Source organism: Vigna unguiculata, chromosome 8 (assembly GCF_004118075.2).
Source record: "Vigna unguiculata cultivar IT97K-499-35 chromosome 8, ASM411807v1, whole genome shotgun sequence".
NCBI lineage: Eukaryota > Viridiplantae > Streptophyta > Magnoliopsida > Fabales > Fabaceae > Vigna > Vigna unguiculata.
Genome location: NC_040286.1, coordinates 13371777 through 13392980, shown reverse-complemented (window position 1 = coordinate 13392980; position 21204 = coordinate 13371777). Strand labels below are relative to the sequence as shown.

General features: G+C 30.8%; 2 protein-coding genes across 2 annotated transcripts; both read right to left on the bottom strand.

Annotated features, from left to right (window-relative positions):
• Positions 1-1193: 1193 nt before the first annotated feature.
• Positions 1194-2084, bottom strand: LOC114195422 (E3 ubiquitin ligase BIG BROTHER-related-like). The gene has a single exon (XM_028085895.1). The coding sequence runs from the start codon at positions 1990-1992 to the stop codon at positions 1372-1374; it is 621 nt and encodes a 206-aa protein (XP_027941696.1). The 5' UTR covers positions 1993-2084; the 3' UTR covers positions 1194-1371.
• An 11106-nt stretch (positions 2085-13190) lies between these two features.
• Positions 13191-18309, bottom strand: LOC114193151 (proteasome subunit beta type-3-A-like). The gene is made up of 6 exons (XM_028082857.1): positions 18005-18309; positions 17792-17899; positions 15914-16003; positions 15350-15434; positions 14260-14354; positions 13191-13504 (listed from the first exon to the last, which is right to left on the bottom strand). Exons 1-6 carry the CDS (start codon positions 18190-18192, stop codon positions 13456-13458), a joined length of 615 nt encoding a protein of 204 aa, XP_027938658.1. The 5' UTR covers positions 18193-18309; the 3' UTR covers positions 13191-13455.
• Between the last annotated feature and the right edge of the window lie 2895 nt (positions 18310-21204).

Below are 21204 nucleotides of genomic sequence, written 5' to 3'. Positions count from 1 at the left end.
ACTAAAATACAAAACAATGCAAAACACATTAAACCTAATGATAAAACAAGATAAAAGGTAGAAAATAATTTATTTATTCATGACAATAGACACATAAAAATAGGTAAAAATAGATGTTATCAGAAACACTAATATAACATACTAAATCATTGATGATTAGTTCAAAAGAAAAACACAAAGTCTCGACCATGAAGAATGAAGTCAAACCATATAGAACGAAGTCAAACCATATGTACTACTCCATATGTGGTCACTACCTGATGATCATTTCAAACAAAAATACTCACTTTTAAAGCAATGCTAATATAGCTTTTATCTTCATGCTAGAAGATTTTGACCAACCATGGCACCAGCTAGTTCCAAACAAAAGAGCATATCAAAACGCAACAAAAAAAACAACAATTCACTTTTATGAGAATACACTACAATCAATTATAATTGACTTGTGAATTAGATTTTAAATTGATCCGTTAATATTAGCTATCAAAGAATTAAAGAATTAATGTCTAAATTGATCTCATCTATTACTCCAAAAAGAAGAATTTTCTAGAAAGATCTGAATTTGCATATCACGAGGGGTAGTGGTTGGTTCTTTGTGATTTTAATGCTGATTTGGTTCTTGGTTGATTCTTCAGCTGTCTTGTTTGAAATTTCGATAATGGATTTACTTTGGTCCATTGGTTGGTGTACTCCAAACTATATAGAGTTGAAGCTTGACAATACTTTATGCAATTCCTGTTGCAACCTTCTAACATGAGTTTTCTTTACTACGTTGCCAGGACTCAACCCATGCTTCAGGAATAATTAATAATAGGGTTGGGGTTTTGCATAAAGCTACGACAATGCCTTTTTAACAAATATCCCCTTAGACGGTGACTCATAATTAATAACGTTTGATTGGGAATGGACGCTGCATAAATTTCACTTTACGATCAAAAGATCATTTCTATTGGGAGAACTCTTGGCACATATATCTTATTCTTTGCCTTCAAGTTTATGAATAGGTGTTTTTGTTTGATTTGGTTTCATGAATAAGATTTGGTTTACTAATGATTTGTACTCTTTTTCTTTTTTCTTTTTATTTTGACTTTGTATAAAAGAATTAAATCTAAACAAATTAATGAAACAACCAAATTAATGTCTTCATATACATCACGAAATTAACGGAATGGAACAAGCATTTGATGACCAAGTATAATTTGATTTGAAACCATTTGTATCTATGAAACATCAAACTTGTGTTATTTACAATGTTACAAAGCTTATGGGTGCAGCTTTTATTTCCTCAACTATATTTTCATTCAAATTTAGATTGAACAAATTAAGGAAGCATAAATATGACACTATCTAAAATCCAAGTATTATTCTTAATTAACTAACTATCTTGGGAGCAGAAATTTCAGTGTTACATATAGGGCAAACCTTCTTAATCTGAAGCCACTTGGTTATGCAATCTGTATGATAAGGGTGCTCACACTGAATTGCTACCAAGGCTTCACCTTCTTCATATTCAACCTGGCAAATCACACAAAGATCAACTCCACTTTTGCTTTCTGCAGAATGAAAAGTGTATGAATGCAAGCATGAACAAATTTCACTTCCTGATAATCCTCTCTTCTCTCGCCCTATAAAATCTCCCAACTCAATCAACTCCTCGTAGGTCAACTCATCCACATCGATCTCATCTTCCTCCATTTCCTCATCATCATCATCATCATCATCATCATCATTGCTCCCTTCACTCTCAAGAAACTGAAGTTCAGATTCAAACTCCTGGCTCAGAAAAAACTCAGAATCCTCATCATGTTCATCGAAAGAGGAATCACTCTCACTTCCACTTTCTAATGATGCAAACGTTGTGAATGTGCCACTTTGCTCCTGCAAAACATTTTCTGGAGCAACATTGTCAGAACTTTCAACTGGGTCAAGCTGATTATTGTGTGATGGTGTTTTCTGGGATGGTTGCTGTTTGCCTTCTTCACGTTGATCCATTGAAGTACAGAATGATTTGGCAAAGGAATTTGTTATGAGTTGGGGTTTGGGAAGAGAAGAATGTGAGAGAGGTATTTGAGGAGATGAATGAAAGCATAAGATATTTGGAAAATTGTTTGAAGATGGAGAAAACTTGCATGTCAAGTAATAGGAAACCGTTTTCATGTATGCTTATCGATATTCCAGATTCTTGACTGTTCCTAGTGATATCTCCATTAACTTTTCTCTTTCTGGATAAGGCAGCTTACGTGCAAAGCAATAGCAAAACATTATCCGTAAGTTGCAATATACCTTGTTCCAAAATGAAAGGTATCATCTACCAATTATAGTTAATTACCTTGTGATTGTATGTATAGTAAGTTAAATTAATGAAGTAATCTGGTTCTAGTTTATATTCATATTTAAATTTAATTAAAATACATACCATGATAATATTTTTATGATGTTATTGAATTATAGATTATTATATTAAAATGATGGATATATATAATAGTTATATATATATATATATATATATATATATATATATATATATATATATATATATATATAGGCGGAACTTGGATTAAAAATTCAGGAGTGCCAATTTATATTTGTTATATAATTTATTAATTAAAAAATTCTTTATTTTTTTTACTTAAATCATTCTCATACCGCAATTTTCACTTCTCAATTTGTAATTTTTCTAATGGATTAAATTCATGCAAAATAGTTATTCTAATTTCTATTCCAATTCAAAATTATTCAACTAATTCGTTATATAAAGTGGAAAACATAAAATTCTAACATTTTATAATGTAGGGTAATACTAATTTGGGAAGATATAATTAGAGTTCATGTCAATTTCATAAAAAAATCCCTAAAATAAAATTAGTTTTCATACTAATTTAGAAAAAACTTAATTTAAAAGAAATATAGTAATAAGATAATCATAAATCTAACATACATAAATCATACTAAGATACTGATTCAGGAAATCTTGTGAGTATGAATTATTCAATCTCTCTACTCTCCAATCACAGTTTCTCAATCTTCTTTCTTTTTACTTTTACACTTTATTAATGATTTGCTCTGAAAAAAACTTTACGATCAGATACAAAATCTTAATCGATTTATTAATTAAGATCCATAAAATTAATTTTTATTTTATTTTTTAAAAGTATGTACATAACTTAATACATAAATAATATATATATATATATATATATATATATATATATAACTTAATAAAAATAATATAATAAATATAAATTAAAAAATATATAAATTTAAGTTTTGACCAGGAAACATTTTCAAATTTAAGTCAAACTTATGTGTGTGAAAAAATATGTTTTTATGATGTTATTGAATTATAGATTATTATATCATATATATATATATATATATATATATATATATATATATATATATATATATATATATATATATATATATATATATATATATGTTTTTGTCACTCAAGTTTGACTTAAATTTGAAAATGTTTCCTGATCAAAACTTGATCATTGTTTGGTTCTGCACTTTCAAAATCATTGTTTTTAATCCATATTTTTGGATGATGTTAAAAATAACAAATGGCATATCACTTATTATTTAACTTTTTTTAACAAAAAAAAAATTAGTGTCGGCTAGGCCGACGCATTCCACAAAAACTGAAAAAAAATATGTTTTTGTTCCTAAAGTTTGAACTTAATTTGGATATGGTCTATGCTTGAAACTTGATCACTCTTTGGTCCTACATATACAAAATCATTGTTAAAATATAATAATAATATTACTATTAATAATAATAACATTATATAATAATAATATTATTATATAATTATTAATAATAATATTATCATATATTAATAATAATTAATAATATTAATAATATTTAGTAATATAATTATATTATTAATAATATAAATATTATTATTATTATTATTATTATTATTATATAATCTTATTAATTACTAACATTAATAACATTAAAAAACTATTAATAAGAAATAATAATAATATTAATATTAATATTAATAAAAATATATAATTATTATTATTATATATTATTAATAATAATAATAATATTACTAATAAATAATATTATTATTAATTATTATTAATATTACTACTTATATATTAATACTATTAATTATTATTTATATTATTACTAATATGTTATTATTATTATATAATTATTACTAATATTAATATTAACAATATTTCAAATATTATTATTTATTTTAATATTATTAATAATTATATATAATTATTATTATTATTATTGTTATTATTATATAATAATAATACTATTATTGTTATATATAATTGTTATTATTGTTATTATTATATATCATTATTGTTATTATTATATAATAATAATAATACTATTATATAATTATTATTATTATTATATAAGATTAATATTATTATTGTTATTATTATATAATAATACTATTTTATATAATTATTATTATTATATAACAATAATACTATTATTGTTATTATTATATATAATAATAATTATTATTATTATTATTATATAATATTATTATTGTTATTATTATTATATAATTATTATTCAATGTGCAGGGACTAATAAGTAGGGATGGCAACGGGGTGGGGTACGGACGGGTTTCGCTATCCCATACCCATCCCCGTAAAAAAATATCATCCCTCATCCCTATACAACAGATATCAACTTTTGTCTCATTCTCATCCCATCGGGTAATGAATATCACCTCGTACCCACACTCATACCCGTTTTTTTACTACTTCAATATTAATTTTAATTAATTTTTATAAAATAATAAAAAGTTATGGTAAAAGAAACATAATATTATCAAATATTCAATATTAGAGATGGTTGTTTGTTTCTTCGATATCAAATACTTTAAAATAAATTATAATTGTTTACATTTTAGATTATAATTCCAAATAAAATTTCATGGAACCAAAACATTTATTAAAATTTAAAAATATTTTTTTAAAAATATAAAAGGAAAACAAATATTCAAATTAAAATATATTTTAGTTTACTTCAAATTTTTACATTCTAATGAATCTCTTTTTTATACACTAATAAAAGTTATAATATATCATTTGATCAAAATGATACAAAGAACAAATAATAATCATAATAAAAGTTTAAAATAAATTATAATTATTTACATTTTAGATTATAATACCAAATAAAATTTCATGAGAACCAAAATATTTATTAAATTTGCAAACATTAATGAAACCTAGTTGATAAAATTTAAAAATAATTTTTAAAAAATATAAAAGGAAAACAAATATTCAAATTAAAATATATTTTAAATGTTTGTTTATTTCAATATTTTAAATTCTAATGAATCTCTTTTCTATACACTAATAAAAGTTATACTACATCACTTGATCAAAATGATACAAAGAATAAATAATAATCATAATAATAAAATTTTAGCATAGATCTTGTATCTTTTAAATTTCAATTATGTTGGATGGTGATAAAAAAATATTCATGACAATTACATTAAATTTTTATATTGCATAAATAAAAGTTATTTATACAATTATAGTGAAAAAATTACAGTATGATTGATAATGAGTTAGAAAATAAAAAATAATTAGATAAAATATATTGAAATAGTATTTTACATAATGAAAATAAACAACAAATAAAAATATTAAAAAATTAACAAATATTTAGAAACAATTTGAGAGACTATTGAAAGAAATCTTAGAAAGGAAAACAAATGTATAATTAAGGATATGATAAGATGAAAAATATCTTAGAGATCTAAGAAAACTTTTCAAATATCAACATATATATACTCAATGGTTGAGAAATAACAAAAATTGTTTTAGCAAAACAAAAGAGTTCTTCAAGTGAAACAAAAACTAATAATAATAAGTAAAGAATTTTTTTTATATTACATAGTAAACGAAAGGTTTGTGTTATTAAATACTTAAATTGAAAGTAATAAATTTTCTCATATGAAAGGAAAATATACAATAAATAAAAATATTAAAAATTAATATAAATATTCAAATGTGAGACATAAAATTTTTTTAATTAACATATATCTTTTTAACATAATTACATAAAATTTATGATAAGATAAAAAATATAATGGAGATGCGAATGAGTTTCATGATAAACCAAATAATTAGAAGAAATAAATAATAGTAAGTCTATATATATATGATTACTTAATTAATTGTGAATATTTTAATAATTTAAATGGAGACGGATATTATGGGGGGATATGTACATCCTTATACCCATCCTCATATCCAATTGAAAAAGTCAGGGATTTCTCATACTCATACCCATACCCAATCAATGCGGGGATTCCCATCAAAACGGGGATGAGTTCGGGCAATACCCACGGGAACGGGTTTATTTGCCATCTCTACCAACAAGTGACCCAGTTTTGACCAAGGACCATCAAGGATCAAAAACATATTTTTTTCCAATGTTTGTGAAAAGCGTCGATCTAGCCGACTCTAGTTTTTTGTTTTATAAAAAAAAATAAATACACGTGGCACGTTGTTGGTTATTTTTAACGTCGTACTTCAGGGACTAAAAAAAGACACACACACATACGCGCGCACGCACGCACGCACGCGCACACACACACACATTTAAGTGCATTAATTTAATTAAAATGCAAAGACCGTGACTTAGCATTATTATTGAGTCATGGATCGACTTTATGATAAAGTTATTAGTTTTAAAATAACAATTTTAAGAACATATTTATAGTATTCTTTTAAAAGTTGAAAAACAATTTTAAATGATTCATATTTCAATATTTTTTTCTAAAAAAAATAAGTTTTATTTGATTTTTAATATTCATAAATCCTAATCTTCATCAAGTAATAAATATCATTTTATTAATATGTACTCTATGAGGTCGGCTAGTCCTCAACTTTCGGCATGATACCTATCCATCCCGTTAAATAAGGACAAATATAAGCCCTCAAATAGAACGACCTTTCAAGAAGCCAAAAATTTGGTATGTTCTTAAGACCAAGTAGTTATCAACCCTCTATAGGAGCCTAAGTCGACCACCTATCAGCCCTACCAGTAAAACATGGAGCCTAATCAATTATACCAAGTACGTGACTTGTAACTAAATAATTATCGGTAAACCAGTAAATATACGACCATTCATCATTAGTAGAACTTAGTCGAAAAAGCTTAGCTAGGCCTTCCAGGAATTAGGCTCGTCCAACATCAGATCCACTTAAGCCCATGATCTTGGCTAAAATCCCATATCCAAGTTAGATCCACATGAGTTGCCAAGTAATGACCCTTAGAAAATTAGTATAAATACACGTGGTTAACCAGGTAATTAGGGATAGGTTACTCATTATTTGCTAATTCTAAAGATTTGGCCATTGGAGAAAAAGCTCTCTAATGACTTGAGCCATTGGAGAAAAAGCTTTCTAATTACTCATTATTACGACATATGTTTTAATCTACATTACACATATTTCATGAAGATTGATGTGAAATGTTGCCAAAATTTTGTGAAATGTAAGAAATGTTAATTAAAATTTACATATTAATCAACTATAAAACATGAATCTTTTTGAATGGGATAGGATCACACGCTTAATTTAAAAGTGAGTTTTACATGTATTTAGACAACACATTATGATAATGACTATTACAACGCATAAGTAATTAGTACGAGAGAGGAGTATAACTATTTATACAATTTGCAAAATGGTGATGTTAATTGTAGTGCTAATGGAGTAAATTTTATGTTTTATTGGTGTGATGTGACTCCAGAAAGGGTGAAAGGGGAGTGGGTGGTGGGTTAATAGAGCTTGTATACAAATTCAAACAATTTTCGTGCACACAAAATAATCAAAGCAAAAGAGTATGGATAGAAAAACACACAAAAGGATTTATTTTTGCTCATCTCACAACTGAGGCTACGTCTAGTCTCTTAAGTAACATGCTTAAGATATTTTAGTAATCAATTCCCTTGACTAAAATATGGCTTCCAAGACGGAGACACACACTTGATAAGGTATGAAAAGTTACATTTGATATTCAACATGCTAATATTTCCAAAATCACAAACGAAGATCAATCACAACAAATATTCAGTATCAATCATAATTACAAGTACATTTTTATGTGTGCAATGCATGAATTTACAAAAAATGCTAATTAAAATTGTATATGGTTCAAGTCCATCTTTTCATCAAAATGAGTCTAATGTTGTGCACATTGTATTACTCATTCTTTATACTTCTATCTTCCTTTCTCATACACACCTCCTTTGTATTTCTTTTGGGAGAAAAACAAAAATCTAAGAGAAGTAGGCAAAATAAGAAAAAAGGACAAAAGGTAGTTAAAAGGTAACGAATGCAAGAGTGAGATTGACAGAGAAGAAGAATTGAAAAGTTTAGAAGGTATGTCCCTATCAATATTTTTCTTTTGATTATGCATTCCCAATTTTTTATTATATTTTATTTAATATTGTACACATTTTTTTACACTTAATTTTGGCATTCTCTTTATGGGCATTAGTTATACTATTCATAAATATCTTATTCTAAAAATTAGGGGTGGCAATACGGGTCGGTCCGGGCCGTTTAGGCCCAGCCCGCATAAGGCCTGCATAACGCGGGTTGGCCCGCCCCGCCTCGCATACTTTATGCGGGCCGAAAACACTGGCCTGCCCCGCATACCATTTGGCCTACGGGCTGGCCCGCTCTTTTTTTTTTACTTTTTTTAATTTTTTTTCTTAAATTTTTTTTAATTTTTATGATAAAACTTTCAATGTTTAAAAATTGGGAAACTTTAAGAAGTTCACAAAATTAAGTAAAGACTTTGGGGAATTAGATGATAAATTGATAATTCAACATTTTGATCATATTCATACTATGACATACACAATGTATTCTTTAAATTTTAGCACATTAAAAATTACATAATACTTGTCTTTTCCAGTTATACAAGAATTTGAAACGTTAATGCAAGAGTCCATAACATAAGTAATTAATATACACATGTGTAAGTTTTTTTTTTAACGTCATACTTCAGGGCCTATGCGGGCCTGCGGGCTCACTACCTTGGCCCGCCCCACGTTTTATCTGCGGGCCTGCGAGCCGGCCCGACATGCCAGGTCCTAATTGCCACCCCTACTAAAATTCATAAAAAAAAGGTCGTTTCTTTAGTGTTTGTTCGACCGTTTGCGTGACACCAATTTTTAAATTTATTTTTCCAGTAAATATAAAAAATATAAAGAACTAAATATAAAAAATAATTTTCTTCATTTATAGTGTTTATCCAACCGCTCGCGTCATGTGACACTCATTTTCAAATAATTAAAAATATCCAATAAAAACATAAAAAGGGGTTTTCAAATTATAAAAAAAATCAAATCAATACATTTTTTAAAAGGTTAATTAAGAACTATGTGATCCCTGATTTTTCATTACGAACGAAAATACGTAGGAATAGGGTCAATCCTTGTTGGGTTCACAAAATAAAATTAATTTTTTTCTCAAATAGGTTTTTCATTTAGAACTACATGGTCCTTGATTTTTCATTTTGAATGAAAATACGTTGGAATGAGTTACATCCTTGTCGGGTCCAAGAATAATATCTTTTTTTGTTTCTTTTTTATCTATGTTTTCTTATTTCTGGGGAAAATTAAATATTTTGAAAACCACATAATTTTTGCACATTTAATTAAAGGTACCGTCTTAGGACGGACGTTGTAGTTAACACCTTCACTATGCATAATTGATTTCTGACCCAAAAATATGGTTTTTTGTAGACATTGTCTTATTTTTTGGTTTTTCCGTAGTTTTCCAGAATAAACTATGGTGACGACTCCAAACTCTATTTTTTTCAAATTTTATTTTAGGTTCGTCGTTCCTTCGCAATTTTGGTTGCAACAAAGCTCAACCCAACTTGTCCAATTGAGTTAACCCAACTCAACTTGGGTTTGGCCAACCTGACATTATCTAATGTATATTTGAAGTTGGTCAGCCTTGTCTCAGTCTAAATTAGCATTGCACAATTTGAACTTGGCTTGACATCGACCTAATATGAGTCTGATTATACTAGGCCTGGTGTCGACCACACCTAACTCGATCCAACATGGCCAAATTGTACTCGACCTAACATGGAAACAACTCTACTTGATTCGATGTGGGCCTAAATCAACTAGGCCTAACTCAAGTCAGCCCAAGGTAAGCATGACACAGCCATAGATGGGTCCAACTTGACTTGGCATGAGTTGGATCTAACTCTGCTTGACTTGAGGAGGGTGCAATTTTGATGTGATCCCAACAAGGCTCATAGCTTGGGCCATTGGCTAAGCCCATTTCTTTTAATTTCTTTTATTTTCTTTATTTTTAATTAAATAAATGTTGTTCTAATTGGGCTTGTTTTGTTAATTGCAGCCCATTTTCCAAGTTGCCCAATTCTTCACCACACCAATGCTTCCAATATGCGTACATACATAGTGGGCCAAGAAACCCAATTTAGCAGCTACTGCCAACGTTTTTTTCATCACGTGTTGGATTTCCGTAAGATTCTGCCAACTGCCAATCCACATCACGCACATGCGCTTCAACCTCATGATTTAGTGTCATTGGGCTTAAACCCAATCTGCAGCAACCTACACGCTTCTAGCACACAACCCATTGAAGCCAACATTTCAACTAGGGTTCATTCACGCGTTTTCCACCTCTTTTCTTGTCACGGCAGCCGCTAGGGTTCAATGAAGGAGCTATCTTCGTTGTGCTTAAACGCTCCTTTCTCCATTATGTTTTCCCTCCTTCATGAGTTGCTCCTTAACTGTTAGGGTCAATTAGCAAAATCATTTCCCTCTCTCATTGTTAGGTTGTTGTTAGACGGTGTTTACCACTTCCATTTTTTCTTGGCTACCTTCTTCATCTATAAAGGTAGGCCAACCTCATGTATCAATCAGTTTTGATGAATAATATTAAGGTTTAATCCCTTTATTTGTCAGCTCACATTCCTAGTAGAGGATTTATCCTCCTAGGGTTACCGAAACAGTGAGAGCTCGCGAGTTCCCCACTGGAACTTCGTTCGAGAGTGAATCGATCTCTCATCATGAGATCAATCGAGTCTTCTGCTGCATTCTTCAGTCCATTTCACCGAACAATCGACACTTGGAGGTCGTTCCCGTCAAATAGAGCAAGTTTCCTTTGATTAACGGCTCCACCGACTTCATCAACTTTACTCGACTTGGCCCAAGGTAGGTCAGCTAGTGGTGGGCCTCAGTCAACTCGGTTTGAGGTGAACCTGACTCGACTCTAGTTAGATGGTACTAGTATGACTCAATCTGAGATGGACTCAACTCGACTTGGCCAGAGATGGCTAGACTCGACTTGGCCAATAGTGGGCTTGAATCGACTCAGTTCAAGGTGGGCCCAAACTGACTTGGTCTAAGGTGTGATTGAATCTACTCGACCTAAGATGTGCCCGCATTGACTTGCCCCAAGTTTATCCTGACTTGACTCGGCCTCATGTGGATCTAACTTAACTCGACCTAAGCTGAACTATACTCAACTCAACTCGATGTGGAGAAGACCCTACATTAACCAATGTGGATCTGTCATGACTCAAGAAGACGCGGGTCTTACTCACCTCGACTTGGCTTAATGTCCACCTAAGGTAGGCTTGCTAGACTCATCTTAAGGTGTGCTTAACTCAATTGAGCCAATGATGGGCACAAATTGACTAGGCTATAGGTAGTCCTAACTTAACTCAACCTAAGGTGAGCTCAACTTTGACTTAACTTAATGTGGGCCCATTATGGGTTTAACTTGCCTCGATTCAATGTAGGTCTAACTCTACTTGGTGCGCTATGAACCCAACTTGATTGGACACGATTTGAGTCCAATTTGACTTGACTCAACTTGATTGGTCTCAAGTTGTCCAACGAAACTCAAACTTTTTGTCAATTTGACTCAACTTAGTCAAACATGGGTTTAACTCAACTCCATCCAACGTGGACTTGATTCAACTCGGCAAGGTGTGGACCTTATTAACATTACCTTAACCTGGATGTAGCATAACCTTGATCTAACCCGAAGAACCTACTTGAGTTTACCTAAATGCAACCTTATTTATCTTGACCAAGTACCAACTGACATAAAGTGACCCATTGACCCATAAAACTTTTTAGTCTTGTAGACTTTTTCTTATGTGAATTTCTTAACCGTAAATTAGAACAAATTGATATATCTAGTTATGAGTGAATTTTTACCAACATAAATTGAAATTTGCATTCTTTTTCTATTTAAATATTATTGGTACACAACCGAATATGTAACTATAATGTTTAATATTCTTATTTAATTTTGAGAAGAAAATGAGAAGTATCCTTTAAGCCCTCTAAACATATATTTCTTAAATAATATTTTGAAAAGTATTTTTAAATTTGAAAATATGATCCAAAACATCATTATGGATGGTTTGGAACATATTTTTATTTTCCTAAATGAGTGTTGTGAATCAAATTCGAAAACATTTTGAGGTGCAGGATAAATTAATCTGGAATTCATCGATATCTGCACCCATCTTAATCTTGTTATCTTTCTTCAACTCATCTTTTCCACTCTTTTTATCTCAACTCATCTTGAAAGCGGTGTGACCACCAAGCTTGGTGAGGAATAGCTTATGAAGGAGCTTTGCAGCAGGGGTTTGGTGGCAAGAAAGCGGGTGGAAGCTGCACTTTTGGAAAAAGGAAAAATGAGTTTGTTGGACATTGGAGAGTGGAGGAGAAAGCTGCACTTTTGGGTCTGCACCTCTGTGAAGGAAGCAGCAGGAACAGAAGTGCAAAGAGGCAAAATGGAGGTGCACCGCCACCACTAGGTACAGGGTTTGGGGCACAAGGATAAAATGGTCATTTTATCAAGCATTCGGGGTGCAGGAAAAAAAGGAGGTACAGGAAATAAAGAGCCTGAGTTAATGCTTGCAAGAAAACATTATTAAGCATGTTATCACAACAAATTTGACGAGCAGTGAATTTTTCACTTTTATTGTTGAGATATTAGACGACAGTTTAAGCAGCTTATTATAAGTAATTAACTTCTTGAGAGAATTTCTTAAAAATAAGTCTATTTTAAGAAAAATAATCACTTTATTCAACCAGCTTTACTAAGTAAAATTTTGAAAAAAGAAATATCAATTTCTCGAAATTAATAGTAGGACAATGGCAAAATAAAACACAAACGGGAGAAAAATAGATGAGGTAAGTCTTGTATCATTCAACCCTGTCTGCCCTGAAACACAGAATTCACAACATAGCCGACTTAAGAATCTCCTTTCACTGATAATCTAAATATAGAACAAGTGAGACCGTCTATAAAAAAATTTCAGGGTACATTTTAACTAAAAGCCAAAATGACAAGGTACCACTCTACAACAATGGTAAATGCCATGCCATTCAGCTCCAAACCAAGCAGAAACCCAGTTGTCTTACAAAGTTAATCCATCCTTCCCTTCAAAATCCTTTCCTTTACTTCAGTCGGTGTACTGCATAAGTCAAATCAAACATACCAATAAGACCTTGGAATAAATTAACAGCCATAAAATCAAACCCAAATGTCCTAATCTCAAGAAGGAAAAAATATAGAAGTTAAATAAACAGAGGATGTTAGGCATATTTTGGGAAACAAATAATGTATTGCACGTTTGTCTTAAAAAGTGATTATAGCAATCTGAAAGGAGGAAAGGTAGAAAAGAAGGGGAAATGTGAAGATTGGATCAGTGGAGCAAACGCTGAGTATATATGAGAAAGATAGACAGGTGGTAAAAGATGTGGAGGAAAGAGAAATGGGAAAGAACTAAATAAATGGCATATGGTAATAGGGTGGTGGATGGGGAGATTTGACAAAAGGAAACAGATGTATTGCCTTTAGTTAGTATCAATTTGCTCTTCAATTTTGCAAGGAGATTCTTAGAAGAAATCTCCCAGACTAAATATATAACCAAATTATATTACTAATCAGTTTTATAAGATTGGGTTATGCCTACACCCACATTCTAAGAATTTTCTCAAGTCATTGCAGCCAATTTAGTATTACAATCCATAAAAATGAACCGTAATGCATGTTTTATCTTGGCTTCTTGTCAAAATTATTTCATGCACTGCAAAAGTCACAACTTTGTGCCCGTGGCTTGTTAGAATGAAAAGCGCATATAAAATAAATGCTCTAGTAATGGCACGGAAATTGACAATGACAGCATATACACCAAATTACTAAGAGAATCAGAATTTGTAAACTTACACAACATAGACATGTCCTCCCCAACCACTTAAACAATCACGATCTACGGACGATAGCAGTGCTTGGGAGATGGTCTCAAACAACTCCTCTGGTTCCTGTGTCAAGATCAGAAACCAAGCAGAAAAATCTTAAGCCGGGGCTCTTTAACAAACATCGAAAAAATATGATTAAAACCTTTGTAGTTAAGTCACTAGTATGACAGTGGAAAACTCTGATACTGAAACCATACGCAAAATTAAGGCAATATCAAAGCATTAATTGTCTCTTGTATTTGAATCCTAGACTAACACAACATAAAACTTCTCGTGTCCATCCAACAACCCCATAGTTATTAGACATTTCACTAAAGTTTAAGTTTGGTAACCCAATTTATGTCTCTGCAATTACTTCCTCCCATACCCAACAAGATATCTCATGAAATTGCACAATAATTAGTCAAACTTTTTACGCTTTAAATAAAATCCATGATGATTTGATTAATTATGTATAGATGAATGAAGCTCATATGTTTGGATCATCCTCATAATCCAAACCAAACCAATCAAATTGAGTAGGACTACAAAATATGGATTTAACCCAGACCAATCAAATTCAATGGTGATTAGTTTAGGGTGTTGAAATAAGATTTACAAAATCCAATGAACCCAACCAAACTAAGTACAAACTTTTGGGAAAAATTAATGATAAAATTATGTACAAACTTTTGGATAAAATTATGTTCTTTTTCTTTTTCTAAAAATAGAATTTGGTATATTTGTACATAATTAGATCCAATTGATCCAAATACAACCAACCAGTTCTTGATTGGGTTGGTTTTGTTCGGATTTTTATCTTTTTCTTCTGTTGAAAACCCAAACCAATGAAATTTATTGGTTTGAATTTTATTTTCTCTCCAACTCCATTCAAACTCACCCAGGAACAACCCTAACAAGAATAATGTCTACAAGAGTAGGCATAAATAGATTGTAATTTGGGTAAAATAAAATAAATTATCCATGTTAAAGTAAGGTAAAAACATGACTATATTGATTTGCGTAATCACATTAAAGAGTTGTCTGAAAGACAAAACAAGTTAATCATAGTGACCAACCATGTCAGGCTTAAACATCGACTCACAAGCACCATACAGGGACTCGGATGCAGTGCCAGAAACAACAAAATCTTTTGCAAGCTCCCTGCATACAAGAAAATTGTAAGATAAACAATTACATACATGCAGCGCCGATATGCATACTAAAAAGGTTATTTGATTTAAGTGAAAAAATGCATAAAAGGCAACATCACTTCTGTTTGATGAGTATACAAAATTTTAGCTTTCTCACAAATTCCATCCATCTCTATCACTTCTTTTTTGAACCATGCTGTTTGTCAACTACAACTTGCTTTTATCTTTTATTAGAGCATGTTTACTTCAAGTTTCATTTCTTGTTTTCCTTTTTCAATTACAAAGCTATCACCTTGTCTTCAATTCAGTTTCTGTCTTCCAATAGGAAACACTAAATATAACTTTTCATTGGTTTTATCTGTACCTATACTAATCTTTGAAAACGGATTGAAAAGCAAATGATACTAACATTTGCAAGTTCTTACACATACCAGCAAGATCCCTATACAAGATTTAATATGGACAATAGTGTAGAAAAATTTAACTTACTTTGCTCCAAGACAATCCATTGTGCAAATGAATGGTTGGTCATCATCCCCTAATCCAGCAATTACAGGCTGGCAAAAATATGGACCAAACCTGAAAAGCAAAAGATGAAAACTTGTTTTCACTACTATAAATTAGAGCTTATTAACAATTTAAGATAACAAGAAACTTATGAATCTTATAGTTTATTGTGCTTTCTTGTAACCCCGTCTACAAACATGCAGAGGAAGCCAAAAGTAAATACAGAAATTAAGCATGGTTCAACTTCAAATAATGAATTGCTGAGTTAATTTTTGAATTGTGAATTGGACACCAAATATATCACATCAAGTCTTAAGATACATACAAACATAAATATACACACAAATACATATGTAAACATGCATACTGATACACTCATCTATAACTACATATGTATGCATGTACACACACTTTTGTGTTGTGTGTGTGTGTGAATGTATATACATACATATGCTCAGTGTAATATTTTTAAATAAGGAATTGAGAAAACAATTTAATCATAAGTCTCAACCAAATCCCAAGTCTCCTGATTACGTTAGCCCTCCACTATTAGAATGGTCAGTATCAACAAATTTCCAAAAGATAACCGTGCATGAAAACCCTTCACCACCAGAATTGTGGGTAACAGTTAACAATACAGTTCCCATCTGAGAGTTCCAAACCATAATGCAACCAAATGACTCCCCCCACACCATATGCCGAGTCAAAAAGGAGACTTAATCAAACCATCTTTAAACTAAACCTTCTCATAACACTGATAACTCAGTCTCATTTCAAAACTCTACACATTAAATTTCAGTTGCCAAAACAATTTAATAAGGATTTTACATCTGTCAGCAATAATAAAGCTTATCTATTGTAGACTAATTATCAAAACCCTGATGTTTTTTGACAATTGGCACAACTTTTTTGACAAGTATTCTGCTTTAAAAGCAAAACCAAAAGTTGTTTGAGAGATTTAACTTACAAGACTAAGTTTGGAAATTTTAGCTTAAAAGCTCCCCCAACCCGCTTTCTTTTAGAAGAAATATGATCCTGAAGTGTTTCTCTCCAAATTTGTTGCCCGGCTTTTTTTCAAAAGAAAAGCCAAAACAACTGGGCCAATCATTGACTTAGTATGCTCGTGTATGTAAAATATGCTCAAGTACACAAGTAATAAACTAGATTCCACCCCTGTTAAATCCTGGTTTGTTTTTTAGTTATTCATTTAAGACCAAAATCCAGCTCATAATCAAATCAAGTCACGATTAATAAATAAACTGCTTGAGTGATAAAAATGGGAAGGATGACGGAAAAATGGAAAACTATCTTGTTTTTTAAGGGAACGCAAAAAATAGAAAGGAGTGTGCAACAGGTATTTTTCAAACGAAACTTCAGTCTCAGCTAAGTCCTGAAAGGAATATTTATCAGAAAAATACTAGCAATACGCCCTCACCACATTCTTTGAAGTATGTTCTATTATTAGTTAAATTAATTTCAGAAACAAAATTGTATGCGTTCCACTTCCTATTTGACAAAAGCCAATTACCAGGAGTGTTAGAATGTGTCTTGTTGGGATTCAGGAAACAGACATACAAACACAGTCACTACTTAATATACCTCAACGTAAAAAAAAACAAAAAAAAAAAAATCTAAAACCACCGTGCCAACTTGAAGGCAAACCGTGAATCATAAACAAAGAAAACTACTTTACACACAAGGGTATCAATCAACTCATCCAAAACTCACCCATGTCAACCCACAATACTTCGCTAGGAAAACCCCATTTGTAACAGCACCAAAACATAAAAACTTACAACAAATATTCCTTCAAAAGGAATCCAGAACCGTTTGTTTCCCCTTAGATCTAAGTGGCATTACCTTTTCTCATAGAGCAAGGCAGAGACCAAGCTGGCAAAGGTCTCCGGTTTCATGTCTCTCTCTTCACGAAGCTGATACAGTTTGTGCCGGAAAACGAGACGCTGATACCTTACAGTAAATAATCGAAAACAAATACATTAAAAAAAATATTTTTTTTTTTTGGCGAGAGAAAAATAAAGAATTGGGAAATCGAGAAGGGAGAGTAAAGGGTACAGAGTCTGAGCATCGGTGGCGAGGCCGGAGAGAGCGATGAAGAGTTTATCGTGAATCCTGGAAATGCGTTGGAAATCGGTGGCTATGGTTTGGAGCTGAACGCCGAGCCTTCGATCGCTGGCAATGGCGAAGCAGTTCTTGCCGACCATGGCCACGACGGCGCTTCCGTTGTACTCGAAGATCGACATGCTTTGAATTTGATTCCGGCGAGGATGATGCAGATTCTTGTTTTGGGTTTGGGGTTAAGTCGTGAAGTAATGTTGGTATTAGAAGAAGAAGAGCATCCCAGTTTTCTTTGGGGTTAAGCCACCAAATAAAAATAAATAAATAACAAATAGAAATAGTTTTTGTTTAATTGGGCGAGTTATTTACGAATTTTACCACCCATACTTTCACTTCGTGTACTTAGTTAAAAGTTAATTGTTGGTAGTTGATTAATAACGTGACATTTTCATTTATAACATCACAACATAAATAGGTAATTTAAAACTAATGTTTGACTATTATGCAAAATTTTGAATAAAGATAGTAAAATTGTGAAAATAATTAATAATAAAAATAAAATGTGTTAAAATTAGGATATGTCGAGAATAATCTAAATGTAAGTTTAAGTTTTATATTAAATAGAAATCACAAAATTAAACATCATATAAATAAAAGGATTCGCAAATTCAATGTTTTGAGATAGAAGAGATGATAATTCTTCGTGGATTGAAGTTATGTCACAGCTGATAAACCTTATTGAAGAAATGAAAGCCATGAATGTATTATACATAAACATGTAATAATAAAAATGACAATGTTCATACTATGTTGATTGAGATATAACAACTATTATATTTGGTTCAAAAATAAAGTATTATAAATCTCACTAATTAACTTTTCAAACTTGTCTTGAAAGGAGAAAGTTAGCATGAATTATTCTTTTGGTTTAATTAATCGTAAGGTACCCAGTTTGGTACTAGAGTGTCAAATTGGTACCCGCTTTTAAAAAAGTGTCAATTGCATCCCAACTTTTGAAAATTGCTTCAATTAGGTCCCTTTCAGACAGAGTTGACTAACGCCGTTAGTCAACGTGCCACGTGTCAATCTGTGGTTTTTTTGATTTTTTTTTTTTAAAAATTTATTTATTTTTTTTAATTTTTTAATTTTTTTTTAAATTTTTTTAAAAAAAAATTAAAAATGCCACGTGTCAAGTCCCTGTGTGTGCCACGTGGCATTGTTAGTGCCACGTGGTATTGTAATGCCACGTGTCAGTGTCACTATTAGATGTCATTGTTTTGATTTCGATTTGGTCCCCACATATGTCTTTTTGTTTCAATTTAGTACCTAAGTATGTGTATCTGATTCAATTTTGTCCCAATTTTTTTTTTAATAATTAAAATATTTTTGTAATCCATTTTTTATAAGATTAAAAATAATTAAGTATAAATATTTTTACAAAATTAAGTACTAATATTTATAATGTTTCTCTCAATTTCAGACCAAATTTATTATTTGTATGAATGTTATGCTATTTATAAGTACTAAAATGACTTTTACCACTAAATTTTAATATAAATATCAAATACTTAATTTTTTTTAAACTTTTATACTTAATTACTTTTAATTTTATTAAAAAATATTTTAATTATTAAAAATTATTAGGTCAAAATTGAATCAAATACACAAAAGTAGGTACTAAATTGAAACGAAAAAACATAAATGTGGACCAAATCGAAATCAAAACAATGACATCTAATAGTGACACTGACACGTGGCATTACAATGCCACGTGGCACTGACAATGCCACGTGGCACACACAGGGACTTGACACGTGGCATTTTTAATTTTTTTAAAAAAAATTTAAAAAAAATTTAAAAATTAAAAAAAAATAAATTTTTTTTAAAAAAAAATCAAAAAAACCACAGATTGACACGTGGCACGTTGACTAACGGCGTTAGTCAACTTTGTCTGAAAGGGACCTAATTGAAGCAACTTTCAAAAGTTGGATGCAATTGACACTTTTTTAAAAGCGGGTACCAATTTGACACTCTAGTACCAAACTGGGTACCTTACGATTAATTAAACCTATTCTTTTTATGCCAATAGAAATATATACATGGATGGTTGAGAGAGAATTTTGTTTCGAGGATGCTAAGCTTAAGCTTATTGAAGATTATGTTTTGGATTTGTATAAAGATCTCTTTGCTATCGAGAATCTTTCCTCATCTTACGTAGTAATAAAATAACATATTAACTTCTTTTATTCTTTCTTTAGTCACTAATAATTAAAATAGATGGCTTTCAAATTATCCTTCCAATGAGAAGATTTGAAAAATCGTTTTATATCTTAATGGTAATAGTGTTTTTGGACCTAACGATTTTGATAATTGTTTTTTTGGAGATTGTTGGTCTTGATGTTTGTAGTACCATTCCAAGATCCCTTGAGTTGAATCTATGAAATACTTTTGACCTATTGTCGTTGCTAATTTTAATTTTAAATCCTTTCTAGAATTTTAGTTGATAGACTTATTATAATAGCTAATACGATCATGATTATTAATCAAAATTCTTTTGTCAAAGGTAGACATATAAGGATTGTATTTATATCATGTTGGTTATGGTCGGGTACGTCCCGACCTGGTAAGGAGCAAATGGTTGGGTTCATTCTAGCCCAAGTATGGGGCGCGGTACTCTAGCCTAGTTGTTGGGGTACTTCTCCAGCACAACACAGAAGGTGTAAGATCTGAGAAAATTAAATAGTTATTTAAATAATTATTTAATTATGGCGGGTAATAGAAACATTTAAAGCAATTAATGTGTGGATCTATGATGTGGAAAAGTACTAGCTCAAGTGGTTAAGAGTACTTTGATTATGTGTGAGGACTTGGGTTCAAATCCTATGTGTGCCACTTGAATGTTAATTAAATTATTTTTTGGTTTAGTGATATATTGAAGGCTTAACATGATGATAGATTTCTGAATTTGTAGAAGTTATCACAAATATGATTTGGTTGTGAAATTGACTTGGTGATTGATGGGTTGTAGGTTCAAACCTGGTTGAGAACTAACTTACTTTCTTTTTTTTGCCAAATTTTTCTTTGGCAAGAACATGAAAGGGTTTAGGAACCCTAGCAGCCAAGAGTGGCAATCCAGAGGGCTGAACATATTCTTTGAGGGAGTATTGAATAACTATTAAACCAAACTTATAATTAAA